Source organism: Pelecanus crispus, chromosome 11, assembly GCF_030463565.1.
Source record: "Pelecanus crispus isolate bPelCri1 chromosome 11, bPelCri1.pri, whole genome shotgun sequence".
Taxonomy (NCBI): Eukaryota; Metazoa; Chordata; class Aves; order Pelecaniformes; family Pelecanidae; genus Pelecanus; species Pelecanus crispus.
In genome coordinates, this window is record NC_134653.1 from 18,776,970 (window position 1) to 18,802,794 (window position 25,825).

Consider the following 25,825-nt stretch of genomic DNA (forward strand, 5'->3'; position numbering starts at 1 on the left):
GTAGTAAAAATGGTGCAGAAATACCAGTCCCCAGTTCGAGTCTACAAATATCCTTTTGAGCTCGTCATGGCGGTGAGTAATAATCAGCACTTTTACTTCTCCAGCTGCTAAGGGCTGCAACCTCAGGCCAGTGGGAGGTGGGGGACTGTCTTTTTGGCTAGCATGTCTTCGTGGCAACCTTATGGGTACATTGCAGGAACAGTGGTTTAGCTCTCATCTTTTTGTCCTTTCTTCAATTTTCCATGAAAAATAAGAATCAATCTCAGTATTTTGAGAGGCGGTTTAGTCATTAGAGGGGAAAAAAACCCAACAAAACCCAACCTTCTGTAATTACTCTTTCACAAGGAAAGAAAAATTGTGACATTCAGGTAGGCAGGGTCAGTTTGTTGCCAGACACCATCTTTACCTTATCACCAAATGCCATTCATTTTAGAATCTCTCTAGACATGATCCCAATCCATGTTGTAGGAGGTATGTATCCAGAACTTGATTCTAAATCATACCAAGTGTTTTGATTCGGTTAAAAGCTAGAAGTCTTGAAAAATTCTTCCATATTGTTCTTCCCTGTTTGCCCTGTGATTGAAATGTTTGGAGACCTCGCTCCAAATTTTGTGATTTCCACAAGGGACTTGAGGGCTGTAATTGAAGTTCATTTGCTGGTGATGCAGAAAGCTAATGTGACCATGGCAGCTTAGGTAGAGTTTAAAGATGTTTGTGATATTCTGGACTTTGTCACTGCTGTTCAAGGTGTGAGTCAAATATCCTTCTGAAAGGTTTCCTGTTTGCATTTCAAGGGCCGCACTGAGCATTTGGGCATTTGAGATGCTTGCTTATAGACTCTTGCAAGACTTTTTGTGATCTGTTGGGCATTTCAGTCTACTCTAGGGATTCCTGAGACAGTATTTGCTGCTTTTAGTCTGCTGCTTTCTTTGTTGTCTCTCTTCCCTGCTGAATAAGCACACCATTTTTTTTTTTGTCTATTAGGGATTAAGAATAAAGGTGGAAAGCTATAGCCATTTCAGGTAGCTGAAATCATTCCCACGAATGGAAGGGAGAGCTTGATGTAATACACTGCATTCCTCTTGACAATGTTGCCTCTTCTGGGTTCCTGGGAAATAAGTGCCATAAGATTTGTTTTATCCAAAACAGTCTCCAGTCTTCTATTTCCACCATTAAAATTGGGGGAGAGATTCTTTGTTTGTCCCTAAATGGGAATAATGAACCCCGAAGATAGCAGCAGTCCTCAGCTGAGAGCAGGTGCCATTCACTTTGATGCTAATTATCAAAATAAACACTTTCTTTTTGACAGTTGAGCTCCCCCCTGCCAATTCCCCCCCTTTTTCTCTTTCCAGTTTTATCCAAGTTTGCTGTGTCTGTTAACAGCTAAGCCAGTAACATGCTGTAGAAGTGCCCCAACCAGTCTGGGGCTGATGTTTGTGGTAGTGAAACTATCCTGGCCATGTTCTTTGCTCTCCCAGTGCATCCTGTGTTAGAATAAGACACCAGTACTTGTTATGAAGATACTGGTAGCCTTTGCTCTATGCATGCCTCTCCACATTCCTGTTGTATGTATTAGCCAGATAAACCTAACACCAGATGCCCATCAATAGATTGGCTGCTGACAGAGGAAGGCAGCCTCTAGACAAATCCTTTGTAAGCTTGTTAGCAGAATGCCTAGAGGCCAGGGTTTGATGGGTTTATTTTTCAAGTGGTTTAGTTTTATTTGCTTTCAGCTTTTCAGCATGACAGAACTTACAGTTTCCTGGGATTTCAGGGCTGGGATTGTAAATGTCATCCTTTAGGTGTTCAGCAAATTCCCATTGCCTTAGTGAAGTTATTAGTACTCTTTCTTACGAAGATCAAGTTACTTGTCCAGGGTCACCCAAAGGACTGTGCAATGGAGCAGGGAGCTGAATATAGACCCCTTAGTCCCACTCTAATGTCCTGTGAAAAATCATGTGTTCACAGCAGGATCTGCTTTATTATGAAGGCTGGCATTATAAAGTAGTGTTTCAATCTAGTGGCAGTCCATGCAGGCTGAGTTGGGTGCAAGCTTTGTTATCACATTTGATATGTTCAGATGGAGTCTTCCATTTGTGTGGAGGCAGTGCAGATTTTGCAGAGCTGTCAGGTGCTAGCTGTCAATTGCTGGAAGTTTTGCAGGGAGAGTGGGCGTACAGTGAAGCTGTTTTGCTCCTCAGCACGTGGCATTGCTGTTAATCTGCTTCAACATAAATCTGACAGCAGCTTCCTCAGCACTGGGAACACAACTTATTTCATTTTTTTCCCCTCAAATGCTTTGTATGAACCTTTGGAGTGCTGAGGTCTCATGCTGTGGTAATGGTAGGAAAGCAGAGGTCGTAGGTGACCAAGATACCTCCTTATTTTATGGGTCTCTGCACCCTTCAGCCTGATACACTTGTGCTTGATTCTTCATCTGTGTAATGGGGAGGATCATACTTACTGTGGTCTGTTCAGGCTATGTCATAAGGTAAGTAGTGTTTGTTAGGAAAAATATTTTTCCCCTAGAACCTCGGACATTTGGACCCCACTATAGAAAACAGTGTGTGTGCTTCATTGAGATATGAGGGTCTGAGAAATAGGGTTGTCATAGCCAAATGAGGCAAATGATTCATTGCTTCCTGGCCTTGTTCAAACACATAGTGTTTCCCATGCCTTTTTTTAAGCCCTACCATCAGGAACACAGTTTATCTTCCTTGGACTCATACAGAGTGCATGTGTGTGCAGCTCATTCCCTAGACACCACAGGGATCTGCTTGACAGATGAGCCGGTGCTTTTGCTGTTAATACCTTTGTTATTGTATGTCTCTGGATAATTGTCTATGGATTTACAGTCTGCTGCTTACTAATATTTCTGCAGCTTGCATTCTGGCATTTGTAGGTAGTAGATTTGACATATCTTCTAAGTCCTTGGAAGGAGGACCATGTTCCCCTTCTTGCTGTCTTTGCCGGTCCTGTGCATCTGAAGCTGTAAAAAGGAATCAGCTTACCAAATCTCTTCTGGTTATTCAGGATTTTTGAATTTTTTCTTTTTCTTGCTAGAAGAGTCATTCCTTCTAAAAAGATTTAACAAAGGATGCTCTTTCCACACCTGTCCAAATTCACAGTAGTCATTTTCACCTGCTTTGTTCTTAATCTGCACTTGCATTAAAGGATCACAAATGTTATGCTCTTCAAATTACAACCAGTGCCTTGCACCTTTATCCCTTATACTTGAAAAGAACCTTGATGTTTGTTATGCTTTGCTCTCTTGTAATGTTTTTCCTTTCCATTCTATCTCTCTTTTTGTTTTGTTTCCCCTTTTAAAGGGACCTGTTCCCTCAAATGGGTTGTCCATGCCTCTCTGGGCTTGATCTCATCTTTTCTTCAATTAGATCAGCAGGTCTGAGACTCCATGTGTCTCATTTTATTTTACAGCTAAGAAAATTCAAGTCTAAACTTTTTTCTTTGTGTAGTAGCTGTAGTTTTAAAGCTAAAAGTTTTTTACTAAAATGTTAGAAAGGGGAAAAATCCAGAAGGAGAGGTGTTTCTGCCACATAGCTCATGAGTGATAACTTACTCTGGATGATATAAATTGTTGTGAGCCCTCTCTGACATGTGGAGATGAGAATGTGATTTGGGTGAGCAAGTCCAAAATGCATAATTGTACAGAAACAGTTGAGAGGCAGCATTTTTAATACTATTTATTGCCGGTGAATTATTAGATTAGATGAGATAGTTTTAGCTTTGAAAGTAGTGGGAAGTCTCGTTCCCATTAATTTTAGTAGTGCACTCAGCTTCACACTTGGATTTAACATATGCCATTTTTGCATACTTTACAGTATACACTAATTTCACTTAGGATATTTCCTAATGCTACAGAACTGAAATACCACCGCCACCACCCCCCGCCAGGGACTCTTACATGGTCTTCTGTACTTGATGTATAGTTTGAGTTGTTGCAATATAGGTGTAGATGAGAAACTTCATGATGGCACTTCTGTCAATTGTTTGGTCGTCTTGCCAAATTTACAATGCACTTCACATTCAACTCTTATTGCTACTAATAGCAATTTATGGTTTCTCCTGCAAGCAAGGGGTCTTTCTGCACAGCCTGGTGCCAAGGGAATGGTAAAGGATGTAGATCCTGAAAAGGGGAATGTTCTGCTTGCAGTTTTTACGCCTTGAACCAAATCAAACCTTTATCACTTTGCTATCTGAGATTCTATCTTTTCTATGAAATGAAAGCTCTGCAAAACTCAACACTGGTAGGTTAAAGGCTGTGTTTAGTTAAAAGCTAAAAAGCTGTATGTATATGTGAAAATACGTATATATGTAACTTGACATTTAAGCTTACTGAATACAGCATATTAGCTTTATGTTTACAGCCTTTGAGTGGTTTACTACTGTTATTTAAAAATATGTCATGGTTTTGAAAAGACAGAACAAAGATCAGGCATTTGGAAGTTTGCAGTAGCATCAGCTCTCATTGCACATACCAGTTACACTCTGTGCTTAAGACCAAACTGCTCTTGAGCCTCCCATGTGCGTGATGTGAGTCAGTGCTTCTTTCTGCTTGGCCTTGTTTCTTGGTGCTGCCCATGGCATGTGTTGACACGTGTATGAGCAGCTGAGAGCCCTATCTCTTGAAAACACATGCATGGACAGCAGTGGCACATGTTTCTCACTACACTGGTTGAGTGGTAGTCTTCAGTCTAGCATGCTTCTGCTATGTGCAACATTACTTTGGGATGGGGGCAGTTGTTCTTTGGGTGCATGTGTGGTATACATGCATTTCTTACCTATGGCATCACTCAGACTCTCTAATAGATCTGTTCCATGGCAGCTCATGATTTCCCTGCCTGTGTCTGCAAGTGAAAGCTTGGTCATCTGAGGTCCTGGCCTGCCACCTGTACTTCCAAGCAGCTCTATGACTCTTTTTTTTTCTAGTTCTAGTGGCAATTCAGTGCTCTTTGCATTTAGTTGATCTGGAGTTCTTTATTTTTCAGGTAAGATAAAGTAGAAAATTAATGGGGTGTGTTTCTGTTTCTTCTCAGTATGGTTTGAGTGTTGCGGGCACTAACAAGCTGGGTGGCAGACTTAGTTCAGGCTACAAATGTTGCAGGTTTGTTTAGAGTCAGAAATTACTTCACATGGAGTAAGCAGCAGAAAGTATTCCTTCTCCATCATCTTTACTCTCTCATCCTGTAACACAGGGTCGTAGCCCATCAAAAGCAAACATCCGTGGTCCCTGTGTGAGATGTCTTTCTCACATGCCTGACCCTGCTGAAGCAGCCTTGATGATAGTCACTGTATTTGGCAGGGGTCCTCACTCTTGCCCCTGAATAATCCACCAGCAGATTGGCCTTGACTACACTGGCTGTTTGCACACTGGCAAAGCTGCTTTGCAGCCACTGAAGTTTTGCTCATTTACAGCAGTTGAGGATCTGGCCCATAGCTATGTGCAAGAGTCAAACATCCAGTATGACTAAAATCAAAGTGCATCGCTTATTTCACAATTGTCCAACATTCTTTTGTGCCAGTGCTGTTGGGGAGCTTGTATATGCAGTCTAATTGAAAGCAGCTCTTTGCTATTTAACTGTTGGGTTTAGCTGCAGGAAAAGAAACTCTGAATACTGAAGTTCAGGTCCTGGCAGCTAGAATTGCTTTCCATACACCTTTTCAACATGGTTTTTGTTGGTGCCTTTTCAGCATCAACATGTATTGTGTTAAAGATGTTAGATCTTTACGTAGCTTTATTTAATGACTTCCTGTTGCATTTAGCACATTGAGTCTATAAAGAGACTGCTTAAATCCTGCTATATCATGCATGCTCTCCTCTCTAATGCTGTGGTGTCTTAAAGGATTCAATATTTCACTGACTGATGCGGTGATGCTTTTGCAACAGAACCTCTGAGCCCTCTTTTGCTGCATAGGCACCATGGTGTGGCCCAAACAGCTTCCAGTACACATTGGTAACAGATAAAATGGGGGGTGGGGTGGGTGGGGGGTAAGAGATAAAATGGTGTGTAAAAGCAGTATAATGTACAAGGAGACTGATGTCTAGCAAGGATCACATTAGTTCTGTGGGTTTGTTTAGAGTGACAAGTTCAATGTGTGTGTTCACAGCCCATCCAGGACTCAGAAAGGCTGCTGCTGTCTTGCTACATAAGATGTGCAGATTGGCTGTCTAGGTCAACTACAGTGCAATATCTTACAGTGCCTACAGCAGAGATACACCACAGAATAATACATTTTTGGGCATTCCTATATACTTAATTGTAATTACAGACCAGAATATCCCCATCTGGAGCTCGAAGCTGTTGTCATTGTTCTGGTATCATCACAGGCTGGTTTTAAATAAAGAAAAGTAGAATCTTAACTAAAATATTTGATGCTGGTTCATAACCTCCACTTCCAAGCTGAACTCTGGAACCAGAAGAGCTCTTGCTGCAGGGAGAGCAGAGGGGTTTCTGGCAGCTGGAATCTCTCTGAAGCAGCAGTGACAGTGCAGCTGATCAGAGGGCTGTGCAGAGCAGCTGAAGAGATTGGAGTGGAGCTCTAAGTGCAGCATCTGCAGGAGTACCAGAGAAGAGGTTCCTGCAGTGGTCTGCTACCCACTGTGTCCTTGGATAGCTGCAGATGACATGCAGTAGAGCTTTGCAGTGTGTAGCCTGTATGCCCAGTGCTCAAAAGCTCCTTTGGAGCTGCTGTGACATAGATAAGGACGCAGTTTTCAGATGCGATCTGAAATGGTATTTCTGGTTAACAGTACTCTAGAGATTGAGAGAGAATCAATGCTTTAAAATAGTTAGTTTAATCCATATCACATATAACATGAAATGTCCCAATAATAATCTGAGCAGTTGTTAAAAAATGGGTACTTTTCTACAAAACAGAACCTATTCTCTTTGGCAGGATTTTTAGGTCTATAGAATTTGCCTCTTGAGTGCAGAGAAATCATCTTTGGATGTGGATGGTATGTCTGCAGCCATGGTCTGTGCTAGGTATTTTAAAGGCAGCAGCTTCCCTTGTCCCTTCTTTTTGCCATGTTTCGAAGGTAAGTTTGTTGTGATTATCAGAAGCTATTGGGTTAACATTTTATGCTCTTACAGAGGATCTAGTGTTGACTCAAGACATGATGCTTCAGTGTGACTTGATGGTTTGAAACCATGCTGTCAAGATAGGCTATAAATATCCCATCATCTTACTGCTGAGAAGCATTTGGCAACAAAAGTCTGAAAGTAATGATCTCTGTGTCAGCTGGGATGATTCTTCACAGCTGTATTCATGTGTTCAGTCCCTGTGCCCTGCCACCACCTCCTCCTGGTATTAAAAACAGGTTGATAGTGAGCAATAGTTAGTTAGGCTGAGCAAAGAGCTGACACTTCTCTTGAGATTATGGTGTGGGATGTTTCCCCTCAAGCGAGTAGAAAATGTTTGGTGAGTGCTGTTTACCGTAGCCGCTGGAAGCGGGTGGAAGAACTGCTTATTCATTTAGAGTTCTGGAGAACTGCTGGCAACATCTGCACATCTGGCCTGCTTAGTGTGCCTTGTGGGGATCATACAAGTATCTTCTTTGATAGCTTTGCATTGCTGCTGTGAAGACTCCATTAGCTTGACAAGAATGGTTTAGGAGCAGGTGGTGCTGGCACTATGTGTGGATTGGAGAGGAGATTTACAGTAATTCGATCATTCAAAGAGTCTGTACAGGATAGTCCCTTTTTTCTTTAATCATCTTCTCTAGTTGCAACACGGAGGTTTATTTCCTTGAAGGATGAGTCATGTCTCAAGCTTAATCTGATCAGTGCAGTCTAGTGCTGGAATGGATGAGCTCTAAAGTAAGCTATAGTTCAATGGCACTGCAGAATAGCACAAGGAGACACAACATAGCTGGAGGTATCGCCATTATCTTGTATTCCAGTAGCGACTAAAAGACCCTTCTCTCTTCTACTGTATGTGTAGGTGCAGAAGGCAAATAAGATCTTGAGCAGGGACTAAAAGAGGTGAGAAAATTCAGAACCATCAACTGTTTCATCTCAACCAGCATGGATTTTTTTTTTTTAAACTGCTAAGCACAGTGACCTGTTCCAAGTTTGACCATGAATTACGGCCAACTTGTATAAATTCTCACAGCAGCTTCTGGCAATGACAGATTGTCCTTCCAACTAGGCATTACTTTGTAAGCCAGCCTTCTTGATTTTTGGGGTGATTCACTGAGCAGTAGGTGTGTGATGTGACACTTGATTGCTGTTTTTTGCTCTTTAAGGTGTTAGTCACCCAAGATGTCTGCTTCCTTGCCTTCTTATTTTGGTGTATCTGTCTCATTCCACAATGGGCTATGGCAAATGTGTCCAACCAGCTAGCAGTGGTTCTTGGATAAGGCATCGCTTCCATAGCTATTTGTAAAGGCCAATGCGTTGTGCTGTTTGTGACTTGAACTGCTCCATCACCAAGTTTCTGCTTGCTGGTAAGCAGAGGAGAATGCTATAGCAGAATAGCTTGAATGGGGTATTGTTTCTTCTCAGACAGGAGTTCAGGCACGTTGGGAGTTTCCTAAGTTAGCTTTGTGCAGCTGCAGGGCATGTCCTGGTTTTAGTAGGTTTGCTGTGTCACTCAGTTGTGCCTGTATTATAATAGACAGCTGCTTCTCCCTGAATTGGTTCTTTCACCAAAATCTGAAGAAATGAGGCAAATTATTGGCTGTAGTCCAGGGAGAGATAACACTTGGTCAATGTTTGCAGCCTGGGTACTGTGGTCCAGTGGACTTCTCACTGGCAAATCTTTCTTCTTTCCAGCAAAAGTGTTTTCTCAGGCCCCAAAGACTTTTTCTGCTACTCTGCAGATGCTCTGCACCTCCTTAAAACAAAGTTCCCTTTTCCCTGACTTCAGTGCGTTTTTGCACCCCAAATATCCATTTGGTCCCTTACCACTCCCAATTGTTCCATGTCTATTTTATTTTGCACTTCTATGGCTAGCAAGAAGCAGGTACCTGTTCTAGTGATTACAAAGCAAATGGATTATTGTGTCTGAATATGTATGCAGACCCTGTGGTTCCCTTCAGTAGTTAGACTAAGTATTAGGAGGGACTGCAAGATGAAATTATTACATTTTCCTAGAAGGCCATAATCTGAAAACACCTGAATCTGGAGAGAGATACTTATGTATCATTAGAGCTGCTCAAAAGCTAGTCCAAATGCATCCACTTCCTACTTAAGTGATGAGGGGTCTTATCTTGCTTCTCATCATCCCTTTGAAAAGGGATGATGATCTGGACATCTTTAGCTCAAAAATTGATATCGTATCTCCTCCTCATTTCCTGTTCATCTGAATGTAGATGTGTGTTTTCTTCCTTTATTCTGGAAAACTGCACGTGGCTGTAACATGACCTTGAGGAATCTCATTAATTAATGCAGATTTAAAGTCTGTGTTTGATCATGAAAGGTTGAAGTGTTTTAGCTCTTAGCACAAGGATGAAGACCTATCCTTGTAATGTACTCATATAATATTGACTATAACAGTTTCTGTCTACATCACATGAATAACAGTTTAGTTCCTTCATGTATTCTATACAATATGATTTTCCCCAACAGCTGAGCTTTTACACTCACTAAGAGCAGTCTCAAGTTCATCTTGACATCATACAGGAGTCAGTCCATAGTTTTTTCCATTCCTGTGCTCTTGCTTGAATCTGGAACAGCAGATCTCCATTATGCTGTCACTAAGGAAGCCCTACCATTTAAAAAAACAAACAAACAAAGAAACCCCAAACCCTAAAGACATGATGGCCATGCAGCCACTTCAGAGCATCACTTATCAAGTAGAAGATTAATGTTTTCCTGCCAACTGCTGTTCCAAAATAGCTCGGTATGTTTCTGCATGGCTTCATGGACAGCAGCATTTAGCACCCAAGCTCTGTATATTTACTTTGCTAAAGAATCTGCATGCTGATAGGGAAAATCCAAACCAGTTTGCCCATTTGCTGTGTATTAGTGAGAAGCTTGAAGAATCACATCTCTTAGGAGACTGGTGTGGGGAGAAAGCCAGAACTGCTACCCTGGGAGTCAGTTTGCAGCTCCAAGACTGAGAGGATAATATTCCCTCTAGGATATTAAGGTGTGAAACAAGACCATCTAACAAAAGCTGCCTCTTGTTGGAGCACATTGGAACCACTCAGGACCCAGCAGACGCTGGGCTGGAAGAAATTGTCAGGAGCCTCAACATGTGCAGGAGACTTCAGTTTTTGAGATGTTTTGTTTCATACAGTCATTCAGTGCTTGGATGTCCCTGTTGTTTTGGATTCCTAAGGCCTCTGTTGTGTAATTGATTTCAAGGTTACTTCCTAGAAAAGGATGTTGAAACCTGCAGAAGAGAAACAGGAGCAGCTGTTATAAAAGATCCTGCCCTCTGGCCATGCTCCCTGGATCGTATAGGAAATGGCAGTGATACAGCTATTGTCAGTCTACAGGAGATTAAATTGGAAGGGGGAGCAAGAACACACTTGCACTGTCAATAGGTGTAACACTTTGGTACTAGGAAGGTGAAGGACTCTGAGAGGACCTCTGTGCTCTGGAGGGGAAGGGGTTAAGCAGGTGAAATAGAGGGCTTGTAGAGGTGGGTAACTTCCACTTTTCTCTGTGGTTGTGAGGCTTTAGAATGTCATTTGTTTGGTTTTGACACTTATATTCCTGTATAACTGGTTCTTGTTTGGCATCTGGCTGACCTTCAGGGCAATCTCTTCACAGATGTATTTTTTTGTACTGGTTATTGTATATTTGAACAACAATTTAGGACACTTAAGTGTGGCTTTGTTGCATTGTCCTCAGAGACTCTCTTTTCACAACGTATTTTCGTCTGTCACACTGTTGGTCCCATGAACTTTTTGGCCAGCATAGGTAAAACCACTGAGATGCATCTCCCAGGAGACTGCAGGGCAGAACCTTGGTCAAAGCACTCTCTACTGATTTCATAGTCAGCTGTATCACTGTTGATGAATCTTTCCTCAGTGTGATTAATCATTTGTCAGCTCCTGTGGCACTAAGAGGTCTGGGACTGAGATGCAGAGTCACTGTGTAAGCAGTTTGGAAGAGCCTTGTCTGTGCTACTGCTAATCTGGGTTTATGCTGTAAGGCTGGAGAGCCCCTGCTTTCCAGCACCCCATGCTATGGCACTCCCTGTGGCTGACTGGCCACATGTGTTGCCACAGCACATTTGCTCAGGCGCTCTGGGATAGTGGGGCAGGTCACGCCAGTGGCACATTCACACAAACACACGTACTTCAGGCTTGCACAAATTTCCCTCGTCTTCCCTTCAGTGTGAAAGGATGATGTGACACTACTTGAAACCTTGAGTATCTGTTATGACTTTCCTGTATGTTTTAAATTATTTTATCTAGAAATTGTTTCACTTGTAAATTTTTTCATTTATTTTCAATTTTTTTGAATTTTTTAATTCCAACAGGCTATCATCTGTATCTAAATGATTTTTTTAACACTTTGGATGCACCCAAAACCAATTAGTTATATTTCCAAGCAAAATATCTGAGAGAGATTCGAACAGATCCCAAACCCCTCTGTCTTTACCCAGCTCTCTTGTGAAACTTAATATGTAATTTCAGTCTGAGGGAGATAACTGCAAAGATTTAAATGACGTTTGTACGTTGGTCACATTATGTATACAGTCCACTACAAAAAAACAACATTGCACTGTTTTTTGCAGCAATTCTGTTGCAAGAAATCTGGGAAAAAAACAGCTTGATATAGGGAAGGACACTGGTGGGGCTGAACCACTAGCCCTTGTGAAATGGTTGTTTTGGGTACAAAGAGAGCATGTTAATCTGAACCTTTAAGGACATAACTAATGTAAACTGGGTTGTTGAGATAGTTTGCTTGGTAAATCAGGTGTCTGCAGTTCTCCAGCTTGCCTAGATAGCTCCTGCTGCTATGCAACTCCTTTGGTATTTTATTCAGTCTGATCTGCTGTGAAGTCAATACTGGAGACTGATCACACTAGAGAGGAGCCCAGGCCAGGATTCATCCTGACGTGTTAGCTTGCTTGGGCTGGAGGGTTTGCAGGAGGCACACAAAGTGTTATCTGGTTCTGCCTGTCCATGTTAATCCCAGTGGGGTTTAGAAGAAGGTGGGGGGGAGTGGCTTTGTGGAGCCATTCTTTTTGTATATATATTTGACCCTGTTCAAGACTTGGTCATCAAGGTGGTTGTCTTAAAGCAATATTGTGAGTATGCATGTAAGAGAAAGTAGTGGCACAATACTGCTGTTATTCCTTCTGGGGAACAAGGGGCAGAGAAGGGAGAGACAAATTGTAGTTCCTATATACTAGTCAGTGCACTTACTGCAGCAAGGAGATGAAAGAACAAATGCAGGCAGATTAGCAGCTGAAGTATTAAAACAAGCTAATACTAAGTACTCCATGCCTTTCATTTCCCTGGGATATTCTGTTGTTCACCTCACACTCTGCAGAATCATAGAGGAGGTGAAAATAACAGCTAGTTCTGGCAATGGCTTGAAAAAAAAAATTTCTCTGTCTTTGATTTCCCTCAGTTTCTCTGTTGGAGCAAAAAGGTACTGTTGTGTATAGATACTGATTTTGATAAGAGGATGCTGGGAGCACAAGACGAATTACTCTCCTGATAGCTCAGTCTCTTTAGTGCTGAAAGTTCAGGCATGTTAACAGTAAAACTTCATTGTGACTGCAGCATGGTGCTTCAGCTGTCCTTCATATGATCTCAGGCATCTTGGGCTGCTGTATTTTTAGAGGAGTTGTGCAATGAAAATTAGCAAAGGACTTAATATCAGTGTGCGAAAGGGATTCTTTCTCAAATATGGAAATGTTCCACCTATTTAGGTGATGGGTTTGGGCAGTTACCTTAGTTAATCACTAGGGCTGTGCACAGACATGCGCCTCTCCACCCCAACCTTTCTTCATTCTCCAGATGTTGTTTAGCTGTCTGAAAGAGTGACTGCACTCTGTTAGTAGTTATCCTGGTCTTGGTTTTGCTAGATTTAATGACAGTTTATTAGGAAGCATGTCTCCAGCTGGGACAAGTGCATAGTTAGAGGAGAAAACCACCAGCTATGTGTTCAGATCCAGTGGCTTGATCTTCAGAGCCAGAGGTACCTAGATTCAGGCGGGGAGCTTCAGATTGGCCATTACGGTCTTTCAGTGGCAAGGAGGCGCTTACAGCTCAGTAGTACTGGTGAAGCTGTTGAAGGGAGGCCTTTGGAGGGTATCTGTGCTTTGATTGTTCATTGTCCTAGTAGAATAGCTGTTGTTTCTCTGCAAACTCCCTCAAATGTTCATGGCACAGCTGCTTTGCACCTCTTAAATTTGTAGGAAATCATGAGTACTTGGGACAACAAATCCTTGGCCAGCCCTAATCCTGATCCAAAGAAATAGATGGTGTTGGCTCAGCCTTTGCTTCCTATGGTTAGTCCTCGCTCATTGAATGTAGAGCCCTGGAACGTACAATCTTACCTGCTTGCCTGGAGCTGTGAGCCAAGGTGGTGGAGAGCATGCCTGAGTTCAGGCAGCAAGGGACATGGTGCTGCGTAGCTGAGGGTGAGGAGGGCCTGGCATGCCTTGCAGGAACAGAGGTGCAGGACTTCAGGGGAATTTAGGCAGACTTGTGATTTGTGGTTGTTGTGGTTTAGCCCCTGTTGGCAACCAGGCACCACACAGCCACTTGCTCACCCTCCCCACCCCCAACCCCCTGGGATGGGGGAGAGAATTGGAAGGGTAAAAGTAAGAAAACTCATGGGTTGAGATAAGAACAGTTTAATAATTGAAATAAAATAATAGTAGTAATAAAAATTGTAATGAAAAGGAGAACAACAAGAGAGAGAAACAAAACCCAGGAAAAAACAAGTGATGCAACAGCTTACCACCTGCTGACTGATGCCCAGCCAGTCTCTGAGCAGCAATTGCTGCCCACCGGCCAACTCCCCCCAGTTTATATACTGAGCATGATGTCATATGGTATGGAATACCCCTTTGACCAGTTTGGATCAACTATCTTGGCTGTGCCCCCTCCCAGCTTCTTGTGCACCTGGCAGAGCATGGGAAGCTGAAAAAGTCCTTGAGTAGAGTAAGCACTGCTTAGCAACAACTAAAACATCAGTGTGTTATCGGTATTATTCTCATACTAAATCCAAAACACAGCACTATGCTGGCTACTAGGAAGAAAATTAACACTGTCCCAGCCAAAATCAGGACAGCTGTCAAGCCTGGTACCTATGGACAATCCTAGTACTATTCTCATGTGATTTTTCTGGCACTCAAGGTGTTGTTTAGCCTCTGCACTAGCTGCTGTTTTCCAAAGCCATGGGATTAACTGGGGCAGCCTTCTTTTAGGGTAAGGTTTTCAGTTACACTTTTTGCAAGTGTGATAAGGGTATGTGTAAGGAGGGCATGGGACAAACAGTTGAAAAATAGTTGCTAAATGTTCTGGTATTCCAGTGGCCTTACAAAGGTGTTCACAGCTTTCCCTCCTGAATGCTGAGACTGGTAACTAAGAATGAGTGGTCTGGGTGGCCTGGAGAGACTCTTGCTTGTGCATGCTAGAATAGAAAAGATTAGCAAGGGAAAAGAGGGTAAAGGTTTTGACCTCAAGATAGCACTAGATGGTGGTTTGGAGTCTGGAGGATTGGGAGAGGCCAGGTAGAGGCATAAGTAGGAAGTATTAACTTTGCCTGAGAAGATTAATGTGCTGGCAACTGCAGATATCAGAGTAGGTAATAAGGGTGCACCCCTTATGCTCTGTGATCCTTGAGGAAAGTGCAGTATACCAGCAGTGGATAGCTGGAAGCATCCTGCAGCAGTGCCTGACGGCCATCTGTGAATTTGTCATAACAAATTAAGCTTCTTAAAGCAAGGAGTGTGCTGCTGTTGTATGGAGCCAGGTGGATTGGTGTTGGAAATAGTCACTTGCCATGGGAAGCTTTATACTTATCTAAAATGCTTTAGTCACAATCAGGAGAGAAAAGCACAGGTAGAGGCCTCACAGATATGGGGAAAGTTCTCCAAGAAATGTGGCAAAGCAAGCAGAACATTACTCAGTGACTTGGAGAGGATGATTTAAAGACCTGTGTACTTTGCTGATGGCCAGAACTCCAGCTGGTAGTCTGCTTGCACTTTCTTCCTGATACTAGAGTAATATGATAGTCTGAAATAACTGCTGTTCCGTTTGGAGGTCTAGGAGCAGGAGATATGGAATGTATCCTTAAGTGCCTGAGCTATTTTAAGAGCAGGTGGTATTCACAGTGTCAGGCTACATGAGTATGTGTGGGGCAACCAGCCTTTGAACTGCTGTGGTAATGGAGAATGCAGCAATCCTGAGTGTGCCCATGGTGCTGTGCGTGTGCTGACAACTGAGCTGATCTTGACCATTATCACATGAATGTTTTCTTCTCTGGTAGACAGAAATATAAATACTTGAGAGAATTATGTGCTGTATAAAATGATTGTGTCTTATGGAAGACTGAAAGATGGCAGCAGTTCACAGAGGTTAGGCTTGTCTGTGTGATGATAGCAAAAAAAAAAAAATCTTATGACCAAAATGGTATAGCTCTCTGAGAGCGCAGTGGGGAAAAGCACAGGTTCTCCTGTCACAGCTGTGGTTTAATCTTGGGCTTCTTGTGCAGCTTGTGCTAGTGTTCCTTCAATTAAATATTTACAATAGCCTCCCCACATGCAAGGCATTTTTCAGAAATCCAAGGAAGACATTCCATCCCGCAAAGACCTTGCAATATAATGAGAGATGGAGAGGTTAGGGAAAGAGCAACAATAGGTAGCATTTATGCAAGTTAACTTTGTCTGGAAGTGCCATGGAAAGCTGGATTTTTGCTAGAGCTGATAAAAAAAGCTTTGGATAAAAGGCTTGTCAGAGGGATGCAGGTTAAGTAAAACAAGGAAGATTTTGGAACCAGGACAGATTTGTTTTAGAAATGGATAAATCAAGGTAAAGTGAGTAGCCAATAATTGGTGGTCTTACCCTTGATAGTCTAGGACAACTAGAACTGTTTGACACATCACATTTTTAAGGCACAGGAGTATTCAATCTTTTTAAATAACCTCTTCATAGAGGCAATATGTCTGACTTGAATTTTATTATCTCTGGGTCAAGTCTTTAGCTAGCAGAAATCAACAGAGCTGCACTTGCTTTTGCTAGCTAAAGATTAGGTTTCTGGTGTTCAAGTTATTATGAGTCCCCTTCCCAGTTCTCTAACAAGAGGCTTTTGTTTCTACTTCATGTGTGAAAGAAAATTTAAGACATGCTTAGCTTGATGACTGACATGAGTGGATGCTGCCTCTGTTCATAATTATTTTGCTTTAACTTCAACCCTGTGTTGGCTCCCCTTTTCCCAGAGGTGAAGGGCATCTGTTTTGTTGGACTCTTGCTGGAAGGGAAATAATTAATTTGGAAGGAATTAAAGTTGATCTAGTCAGAAGCTGAAATTTGTTCTGTTTTCACTTCCAGGCATATGAAAAGCGCTTTCCTACATGTCCAGAGATCCCAGTCTTCCTGGGGAGTGAAATTCTGCATGAATCCAGGAGTGATGATGGAGCTATACATATCATTGAACGGAGCTGCAAACTGAATGTGGATGCTCCTAGGCTGCTGAAGAAGGCAAGTGGAACCTAGGGGGCAAACAGTCCTGGGTTCTGTTGGCTGGCTTAGATAAAGGCTCCTAAAGTTACACTCTCTCTCTCTCCTACCCCCCCGCCCCCCACTTTTGGTTCTCAGATTGCAGGGGTAGAGTATGTTTTTTTCATCCAGAAAAACACAGTGAACTGGAAAGAGCGAACTCTCCTCATTGAAGCCCACAATGAGACTTTTGCCAACCGTGTTGTCGTCCTTGAGACCTGTAGCTACTCGGTAAGTGCCTTGTTTCTACCTGTCTGTGAAGGAAGTGTTGAAAGTCATGTGCTAACATACAGCTTGAAGTTGCTTGAATGAATTTGAACACTGGACTGTCATGTAAAATGATTAGATACTCTTAGACTGGAAGGCTCTTGGGTCTTAGGATGTGGGCTTTTTCCAGTGCTTTCATAGGGCTTGAGAAAGTTTTTTAGGTTGATTGTGATTCTCTGATTGGAGTGTTAGGCCCTAGGGTGAGAGTAGAAAACATGGCTGGTGCTCCAGAACTGATGATGTTCCCTGAGTTTTTCTTTTGGGTTGAAATTCAAGTTAATAAAAGCATCTGGAGCTTGGGCATGTATTTAGATCTGGAGGTTTAGAAGGAAACTGTTACTATCTGTTAGGATGAGGGCCAGAGTAAAGTCTGGTAATTAATTTTGCCCACAAATAAGTGGAAGTTTTAGCATCTTGTAATGATCTTCATGCTCTAAATATTCTGAGAAGGGTCTTGAGCCTTATTTGTGGCCTTGGATATCTCATTTTGTGGCTGCCTTCAGCAACGGTGTGCCATTTCATTGTAATTGTGCTATTAGGGCTCAGTCACCATTAAATAGCTTCATCTGTTTCTGGAAGCAATCAGATACTGCTTCTTGTTCCCTAAACAAAAGTCCAGATCCTGTTACTTACCTGGCCTTTTGGCAACTGGACAACAGCTCAGCTTCTTGGGAGTAAGCAAACTGTAAGTAGCTTCTGTTTCAAGCAAGACAGAGTTGAAAAGCTATTAACATTTTGGATTGTGAAGGGGTTTCCTGAGCCAGAGATCGCTTGGTGGCTACGTGGGGCTTCCTAAAAACTACAGTAAATCAGACTTCCATCATTGTGAAAGGCACTGACAGATCTGAAACGCTCTGGAATGGCTCAGACATTGTCACACTTGCTGATTTTGGCTGTGGTGCCTCCGGCTCATGTCCTTCGGAAGGAAGCGTCAGTAGCTGGGCTTTGAGGGGAGCGCTTTTCCTGGAACAGGGTGGGAGCTAGCTGACTGCATCCTCAAGATGGTTCCCTGCTCTATTTTTACCAGTTCCCTTTTCCCTGCCAGAGTGCACCGGAAACAGGTTTATTCTCATATTTCCTTTTCTGCATTGTTCTCTGAAGCAACCTGGAGAAATATGATCCTGCTTTTGCAGTTACTCAATATCTCCCCTGGGGGAATTTGTGTCCTTTATAGAGCTCATATCTTTGTATGTGGGCTGGAGTTTTTTTCTTTCTTGTCAGTCCGTGAACAGCAGCACCTACAGAGAAAAGGCAGAGCCCTCTCAGAAAAGGGTTAAGTGTAAAAGAGGAAAAGATTATGTAGGTTTTTGCCATATGTAGAGTAACTGAGGGGAAATTGCTAGAAAGGAAAGGTGGATATTGAACTGACAGTGGGAAAACTCCCTGCTCTGCCATCTCTCCTGTGTTTTGGGGAGAAGACTGACATTGGTGGCTGAGTTTCCTATCCAAAACTAGAAGTAAAACTGTTTTGCATTTGTCTTGCTTTGCAGATGTAGGGGTTTTTAACTGCATGTTCTGAGAGGCCATCCCTGTCCTTCTGTAAGGAGATCTTGAAACCATCATGTTAACATGATGGTTTCAAGTGGGCAGTCTCACTACTATTTTAGTGCAACTTCTGCTACAAATATTACTGTTCAGGTCTGCTGGGGCAGAGATCGGTTTTAATCTTGATTTCCTTGTGCACGTGAAGAATGCTGGGTTAACCACAAACATCCATATGTCCAGTTCATGATGTGCTTCTATTACTCTGAGAGAATTAAACTGACTGTTAAATGTGGGTCTGTCAGTGCCTCATAGGAAGCCTCTTCTGCCCCCTCACTCTGTAGCTCTGGAGATTAAATAGCCAGTCTGGTACCAGCGGCAAGGGCCCTGCCATAATGTGAACTCTCTGTTACCATCCAACCGTATGTGTATCTTTGGGCCTAGGTTCACCCTGAGAATGAAGAGTGGACTTGCTTTGAACAGTCTGCATCTCTTGATATCAAGTCATTTTTTGGCTTTGAAAGCACAGTGGAAAAAATTGCCATGAAGCAGTACACTTCAAACATCAAGCGGGTAAGATGGGATTCCCTTTGTGCTGTAAAAACAAAATCAAACGCCTGCTCTCAGTGTGCCTCTATTTTCTTTTCTGTAAAATAGACCCACTATAGTTTTATATACTCGCGTATGTCTCTGAAATCCCTCAGTAGGGCAAACAAAGAAAAAGCCAGTGTGCAATGAGCAAAAACAGCCTGCTCGCTGGAATGTGTCTGTGCAGGGGAGGGAGCAGGCTGTACCAGAGAAGGATCACAGTGGATGCTGTGAGTGCCAGGCTCCTCAGACACTGAGGACACTGTTCTTGTGCAGGAAGAAAAAATCATGGGTAAAAATCAGCACCCTGTCTCTCCAGTAGCTTGAGCGGAGGCATTTCCTTTCAGTGGCCTTTTCCCCTGGGCTGCAGAGGAACAGGGCAGCTAACTGATGGTTTGGGAGCAGGATAATGGGATAAAAGTGTTGTTATAAAGGTAGCTGCATCCATAGCATTGGAATTTGCCTGGCCAGCGTTATAATTCATCATTTGTGTGGTGCTTTCATACTGAAATTTTTCTAACAGGGTCATGCAGGTGGAAGGATACAACTGTTTCATTTCTATTTATCTCTAACAGCATTAGTCATCTGTCCTGAGGAAAACTGTTCTGCACCTTGCTGATTTTGGGGAGATGGGATTGTTTTTTCCTAATGGGAGTTTTCCCCTTCAGGGCAAGGAAGTGATTGAACACTATCTGAAGGAGCTGATCTCCCAAGGGATCACCTTCATCCCCCGCTGGACACCTCCCCAAGTGTGTGGACAGAAAGATGAGCGAAACCTGGCTGTTGGACACAATGCTGATGATGTGCCACTTGAGTCTGGGGCTCGTGGAACTACCAAAGAGCAAACTGGCAGCTCCTGCCCTCCAGCAGAGGCTGTCAGCCCTGATGGTATGCACTGTCCAGGCAGTAGCAGCTGCTGGCAATCTAAATGCCTTGAGTAGGACTCACTAATGAGTTTATTTTTATTTTTTTGGCATGAGGTTTTTCTTCTGGATTGTGGGTGGAGAGGAGAGAAAGTTATTTTCTTTCTTCAAGAGAAACACCAACAGTGGAACTTTTTTTCCCAAAAACTGAAAAGCCAAGAGAAACTGTGCGTGCAGTATGGTTTTGTTTGAACTTAGAAAAAAAAAACTTGGGCTTGATTACTTTATACCTTAAATTGGAGAAACTTAAAGGTATCTTGAATATGCTATAATAATGAAATATTTTGGCTGTTTCAATGTTAATGTTCTTGGGGATCGGTTTGGATGTTTTTTGCCCCTATATTAAGCCAAGACAAACTTGCAGAATGTTGCCTAATGCATTTCTCACACAAAATGTCTGAATTGGACTTTATCTTTCTGTGTGTTGATCTGATGAGATCTTCTAGACTACATAAAATTCTTCTCTGACAAAAAGAAATAGGAGGGGCCTTTTACTTTAGAGCTGTGGTATTAGAAATAGGAGCTGTCATTCCTCAGAAGGAAAGACAACACTTGTTTTGCTGAGTGTAACTAGGGAAAAAGCTTGGAATTCGGTACTATCAATGGTTCTGGTCTTGCCAGACCTTCTCCGATAGCTTCTCTGTGTTGGAATCCATCTGAAAAAAGGATCGAAATCCACACAGGAGCTGATGATAAGAAATGTTCATGTGCTTTGAGGTTAAAGTTAATCTAAGAGTGGCAGAGCCTATCTAGCAGAAGAGGAGAGTAGCTCTTATTTTTCTGCTTATATTCATGTTTAGGAAGTGATTAGCTTCACTGGGACTGCTCCCCAGCTTACTAGCTCTGTGGATTTGGTGGGGGTGTAGCACTTATCCAATATAATTTCTGTATTATCAGTCAGCCACAGCATATCCTGTGGGTCTCCAGGCCTTATTCTATAGTTAAGGGTATCTGCTGAAAAAAAATCCTGCCTGATGAAGAGCTAGCTTGGAGGTCCTCCTCTCAGCCTTCCTCCTGATGTGCCTGCATGCTTCCAGTACAGCTGCTGACCCGTGCTGCTTCCCTTTGGGTACCACGTTCTCCTTGCTGGCATCTGCACATACAAGCATCAGATGACACATCTGCTTCTATCTCTGAATGCTGGCAGACTTAAGCCCCTTGTCCTTTGTCTCTGATCTAGAGGGACCTTGAGCTGGTGGTATGCACAGGACTTCTCATGCCAAAAATCTCCCTTGCTGAAATGGTAGTGTTATTCTCCCTTTCCATCTGGTGTCTGAAAGTGGAATAACATTTCAGTTTTCAACTATCTGCTTTTTAGCCTCTTGTCATTGGAACTGTGTGTGAGATCTTTAGGACACCAGGGGATTTAAGTGCCCAGGTCTTAGAGTGGTTAATGAGATGAGTGCCATAGTCCTGGCTTGTTCTTTTTTTGTTTGTTTATTTTTTTAAAGCTCCTGCTGGAGCAGTTCAGGGCTGAATGAAATATTAGTGTTCTAAGAGACAGGCAGAGTGATCTAGCTTTGGTACCTTACATGCTGTCTGTGTCCTTCATACCCTAATCACTGTGAGAATATCACTCACTTCCTGCAGGCAGTTAAAATGAAGGCTTCTGTGCTCTTCCAGTGTAAATCATAAGCAACCTGATGTGTAGAAACAACTGCACATGTCCTTTCTGGCTATGCTAAGTCTCCTCTGAATTGTTTTTTTTTTTTCTCCAGCTGACAAATTGGATGCTGATTATATTGAGAGGTATCTGGGCCAGCTCACTCCAATGCAAGAGAGTTGCTTGATCCGCCTTCGTCAGTGGCTTCAAGAAACGCACAAAGGCAAGGTGGGTAGGTGAGGCAGAGAGTACCCCTTTGCAAACCTGAACACAGTTTTCTCATAGCTTGTGTACCTTCAACCCCACAATAAAACTCAGGGCTGTGGACAACTTGTGTGTTGAGACCGAACTGTTTCAGCAAGGTTAGGTAAAAGGCTAGGCATGGACAATGGTCTGTGTGACCTTACAGTGGGATCCAACAGTATCACAGGCTGCACCTGCATTGCCCAGTTCAGTCCTCTCAGTATTGAAAAGGCTACTCTGTGGTCCGTGAGCATAGTGCGTTTGCTATGTACTTAGAGTAGGCATTGACCAGGGCTTGGTGGCCCAGACTGGCCTGTCTGGATGGGTTGTATTTCCCAAGACGTGCAGGGTGGGGTGGGATAAATGGTTAGCTGCACTGGTGGTGCCTCCCCTGTCTCTGGGCAGATGCTGCTCAGCAGAGAGGCAGTTGGTAGCACTGAGCTCTTGGCTGCTGCACATCAGCAGCGTGCTGTGCATGTTACATAGAACATCAGGCAGGTTGTATAAGCTTGTACAGCCAAGGGCTGAATTCTTTTGAGGAGAATTCATTCTGTTCTTGTTTTAATCTCCTTTATCAAAATGTACTATTTCAAAACCACACAGGATTTGGGAAGTAGAGACAGTCTCACCTTATGATGTGAGGTACATTGTGTAAGCCTCCAAAATAGAGGAGCTGAGGGCACTAGACTGGGGGAAGTACAGCTGGAGTTGGCCAGTTAGTATGGGTGGAAACATTTTTCCCCTGAAAAGCAACATGGGTACTGTGGGCTATATGTATCTCTGCTTTGCTGTAGGATTCAGCAGCTGCTTGTGCTCCTCTGGGTTGAAGGGGAGTCTCTATATCAGGCCAAGAGGGTAACTGGTATGTGGCTGAGAAAATAAAAGACCCAATGCAGCTTGAATCCCTCTAGAGGGATCTAACTCCAGATTTCCCAGTGGAGAGAGATTGGGTGGTAAGGAAAGGAAGGACCAAGGATAGCAACAGAGTAATTGGGTGGGCTGGATAGGTAAAGAGTGCTTAGGAAGAGGGGAAAACAGGAGAAGGATGGTTGGAGCAAGTGATCTCCCTTGAAAACAGAGTACAGCTAGATAAGGTTTTAATAGGAATAGCTTCCTGGCTTAGAAGCTAACTGCTCAGTCAGTCACATAGAATGGGTTAGGAGGTACTCCACACTCATGAGCTTTGGAAGATTTTAATTTTTTTTTTCCTTTAACTGGCCTTTCCAAAAGGGACTACTGTTTGCAAGGAGCTTTGCCAGTACTTTCTACATGCCTTGCTGTATCTTTCTCAGAGCTGAGAAAGAGTATGTCTCATCTGAGTATAAGGAGTTTAAGCATGATTTTTAAAACCCTGTTTTTTCTTGGAAAAACTGTGTATCACCTATGTAGAAATAAAAGGTAACAAAGATTTAGGGCTATAGTTCTGTTGTTACTGAACTCGTGAAGAAGTCCCCTTCTGTGTGAGTGTGCATGTGGATTTTGTTGGTACCTATGAACGTGGATGGAGAAACAGTTACCAGAAAACTGCAGGCTGAAGAAGAGAACAGTACACGTTGAGGTAGTGTGTGAGTGTCTCTGAGCAGCTGATAAGCTCCAGAGACTAACAATGCTGTTGAATCTGCAAGAGCTGATACATTCAGAACACCAAACATCTGCCAAATCTAAGGCCACTGGTATGTGGTGGCATCAACAGGTTGTATAACATGGACCATGTCCAAGAGTGGTGGCTGCTAGATGCAGGTAGAGACTACAGGAATATAAATACATCTGATGGAACAAAGAACCCCTTGAAGGACTGTCTGAACACCTACTGCAAGCTGCTATCCTGTCACTGTGATGCTCTGCCTCTGAGTAAACAGCTGGGGCTGGCCTCCCAACTAACAGGTAACTGTGAGTATGTCTGAGTGAACTGTGTGAATGTTACCTGCTGATAATAACAGATTAACTAATAAAACTTGATCTACTAGATATTGTTTGTGATCCATGTCTCCCCCGATTCAACCTCCTGTCAGATAAAAGGGGCTTGACAACAAGCAGACACAGAACAAAGTGGGCAGGGATGAATTCCCAAGTATAGTGATGCTCTGAAATATAGGACATGAATCTTTTCAGGTCTACGGTATTCTGTCTGGTAAAAGTGTGGACTCCTGTGTGGTAGGAGATATCTCAGCTATTGGGTATCCAGCTGAAAATGAGCCCTAGGTGAGACTAAGACAGTGAGACTATCCATGTGTGATCTGCAAGGATCTCGGTTTCATTCTAAATGCTTGCCTGTTGTCTTCTGTGTGTTGGTGTGTCATGTTCTGTCCTGTGTCCCCCCCCCCCGCCCCCCCCAGTCAGAGCCTGGGGAATGGAAGCTGGAGAAAGTCAAAGTGACAACACATGAGAAAAAGTGAAACTGCCTCTTGGGTGCTTGGAGCTCTGTGAGTGTGCATAAGCACTTCTGCTTCCTGACAGCTGCTTGCTGTGTTTAGGTACCTTGGCAAGGTAGAACATATTGCTGAGCGCTCTTAGTGACAGCTGGGAGCTGCCTTGGACCCTTTGCGTAGGCTTTGTGAGCTCTGTTCCCTACAAGGTCTTGAACAAGTAGGAAGGATGATGGTGGCTATTGAAACGTCATTGTAAATCCACTTACTACTCACCTGTTTGCTTCTCTTGCTTGCCTGTCAGAATAATAGAAAATCAGGAACTTGTCCTATGTGACTTGAGTTTTCTCTGGAGAGGCTGTTACTGGCTGTGACTATCTGTTCTTTTAATTTGGAGCAGGGATGTCCTTATTCTTCTGTCAAAAAATATTTGTAGATGTCCTGTTTCTTGGAAAATGTCCCTTCTTGTTTTTGTCCTTTTCATCCTATTTCACTATCTATTCCCTGTTCCTTCCAAAGCAGACATTATTTTTTCTAATCAGATTTACTATGGCTTTAAAAAAAACTTCAAATGGTGTTAAAATTGCAGATACTTAAAGCTACTAATTGATGGCTTTGTACCATGTAGAACAGTACATGTAGTTTCACTAATAAATAGAAAAACAGGCTGAAATTAAAACTTCATTTTCTTGAATATGGCAGTTACTGCTTTGGACAAAGATAATGAAGAGACTAATTCCTCTTGGAGTGGAGTAACTCCCCTTAGAGCTCCCTGCCATTGGTCCAAACAGAAGCGCTGAGCTTGCCTCTTACCTATAGCTGTGTACAGTATAGGTTTAAGATATTAAAAGCAGCAAAACCTTCTAACAACCATGCCTTCTCCTGCAACTTACAGGAGATCTAGGGGCTGTTGTAGATGTTTGTGTTTTTTGTCTGTTGTCTTGTGAACAACAGCTTCCTCTGAGCAGCAGAAATGCAAATGTAAATAATCTGATAAAAATTCTGCTGTCTTTTTAATCTTGCTATGATGCAGAAAATTTTGGTGGCATTCTAAATACATCTGACATCCTATTTGGGAAGGCTGCCCTTTTCTATGACATACAAATGCAGTACTTGCAAAGTGTTAGAATACGCTGAACAGTGTTAATCTCCCATCTCTTCAGGTGCTTCTAGGCTTGGCTTTAGGCTGCCTGAACTCTTTTCTTTATGTGGAATCTTGCAGTTTCACACCATTTTGTGAAACTGAGATTGCTCCCAGCCTGACACTGCTCTTTGGTTTCTGTTTTCATGAGCATGTCAGTGAACAAACAAAAGAGCTTTGACTCCTGAACATGTGCTTTTTTTGTCTTACAGCAGGGCTCAGATTGCTTGCGTTGTTCTAAGCACAGTACAGATATTCTGGAGGAGACTGTCCCTGCTGACAGAACTTGAATTTTTAATGGAAATTTGATGTAGTGAATGAGGTCAAACAGTTTTGGGGGAGTTGGGGTGAAGGGACTGAGAAACCACAGCATCTGCAGCTGTAATCCAGTTGTTTTGGCAACTGACAGACTTTTAGTCAAATTTGGCACTTCTATGGAATCTGTCAGGATTATTGTTGATTCCTGCTGTCTAGTATTACTGGCAATTTTTCTTTGGTTTTCAGCTAGGGGAACACAGGAGAATTGGAAGGAGGTTGGAATAAGCCATT

At 42.8% G+C, this 25,825-nt stretch overlaps 1 protein-coding gene across 2 annotated transcripts in view; it reads left to right on the forward strand.

Annotated features, from left to right (window-relative positions):
* SEC14L5 (SEC14 like lipid binding 5) overlaps nucleotides 1–25,825 on the forward strand; it is a 37,078-nt gene continuing 11,253 nt past the window's right edge. The window contains exons 1-6 of one of the 2 annotated variants that reach the window (XM_075718733.1): nucleotides 1–72; nucleotides 16,496–16,645; nucleotides 16,763–16,894; nucleotides 18,857–18,985; nucleotides 19,669–19,888; nucleotides 21,642–21,754. In XM_075718733.1, coding sequence (XP_075574848.1) covers nucleotides 10–72; nucleotides 16,496–16,645; nucleotides 16,763–16,894; nucleotides 18,857–18,985; nucleotides 19,669–19,888; nucleotides 21,642–21,754 — 807 coding nt within the window. In that variant the 5' untranslated portion in view covers nucleotides 1–9. Of the gene's footprint in view, nucleotides 73–16,495; nucleotides 16,646–16,762; nucleotides 16,895–18,856; nucleotides 18,986–19,668; nucleotides 19,898–21,641; nucleotides 21,755–25,825 lie in introns of both variants that reach the window. The other variant, XM_075718732.1, reaches the window with a different exon arrangement.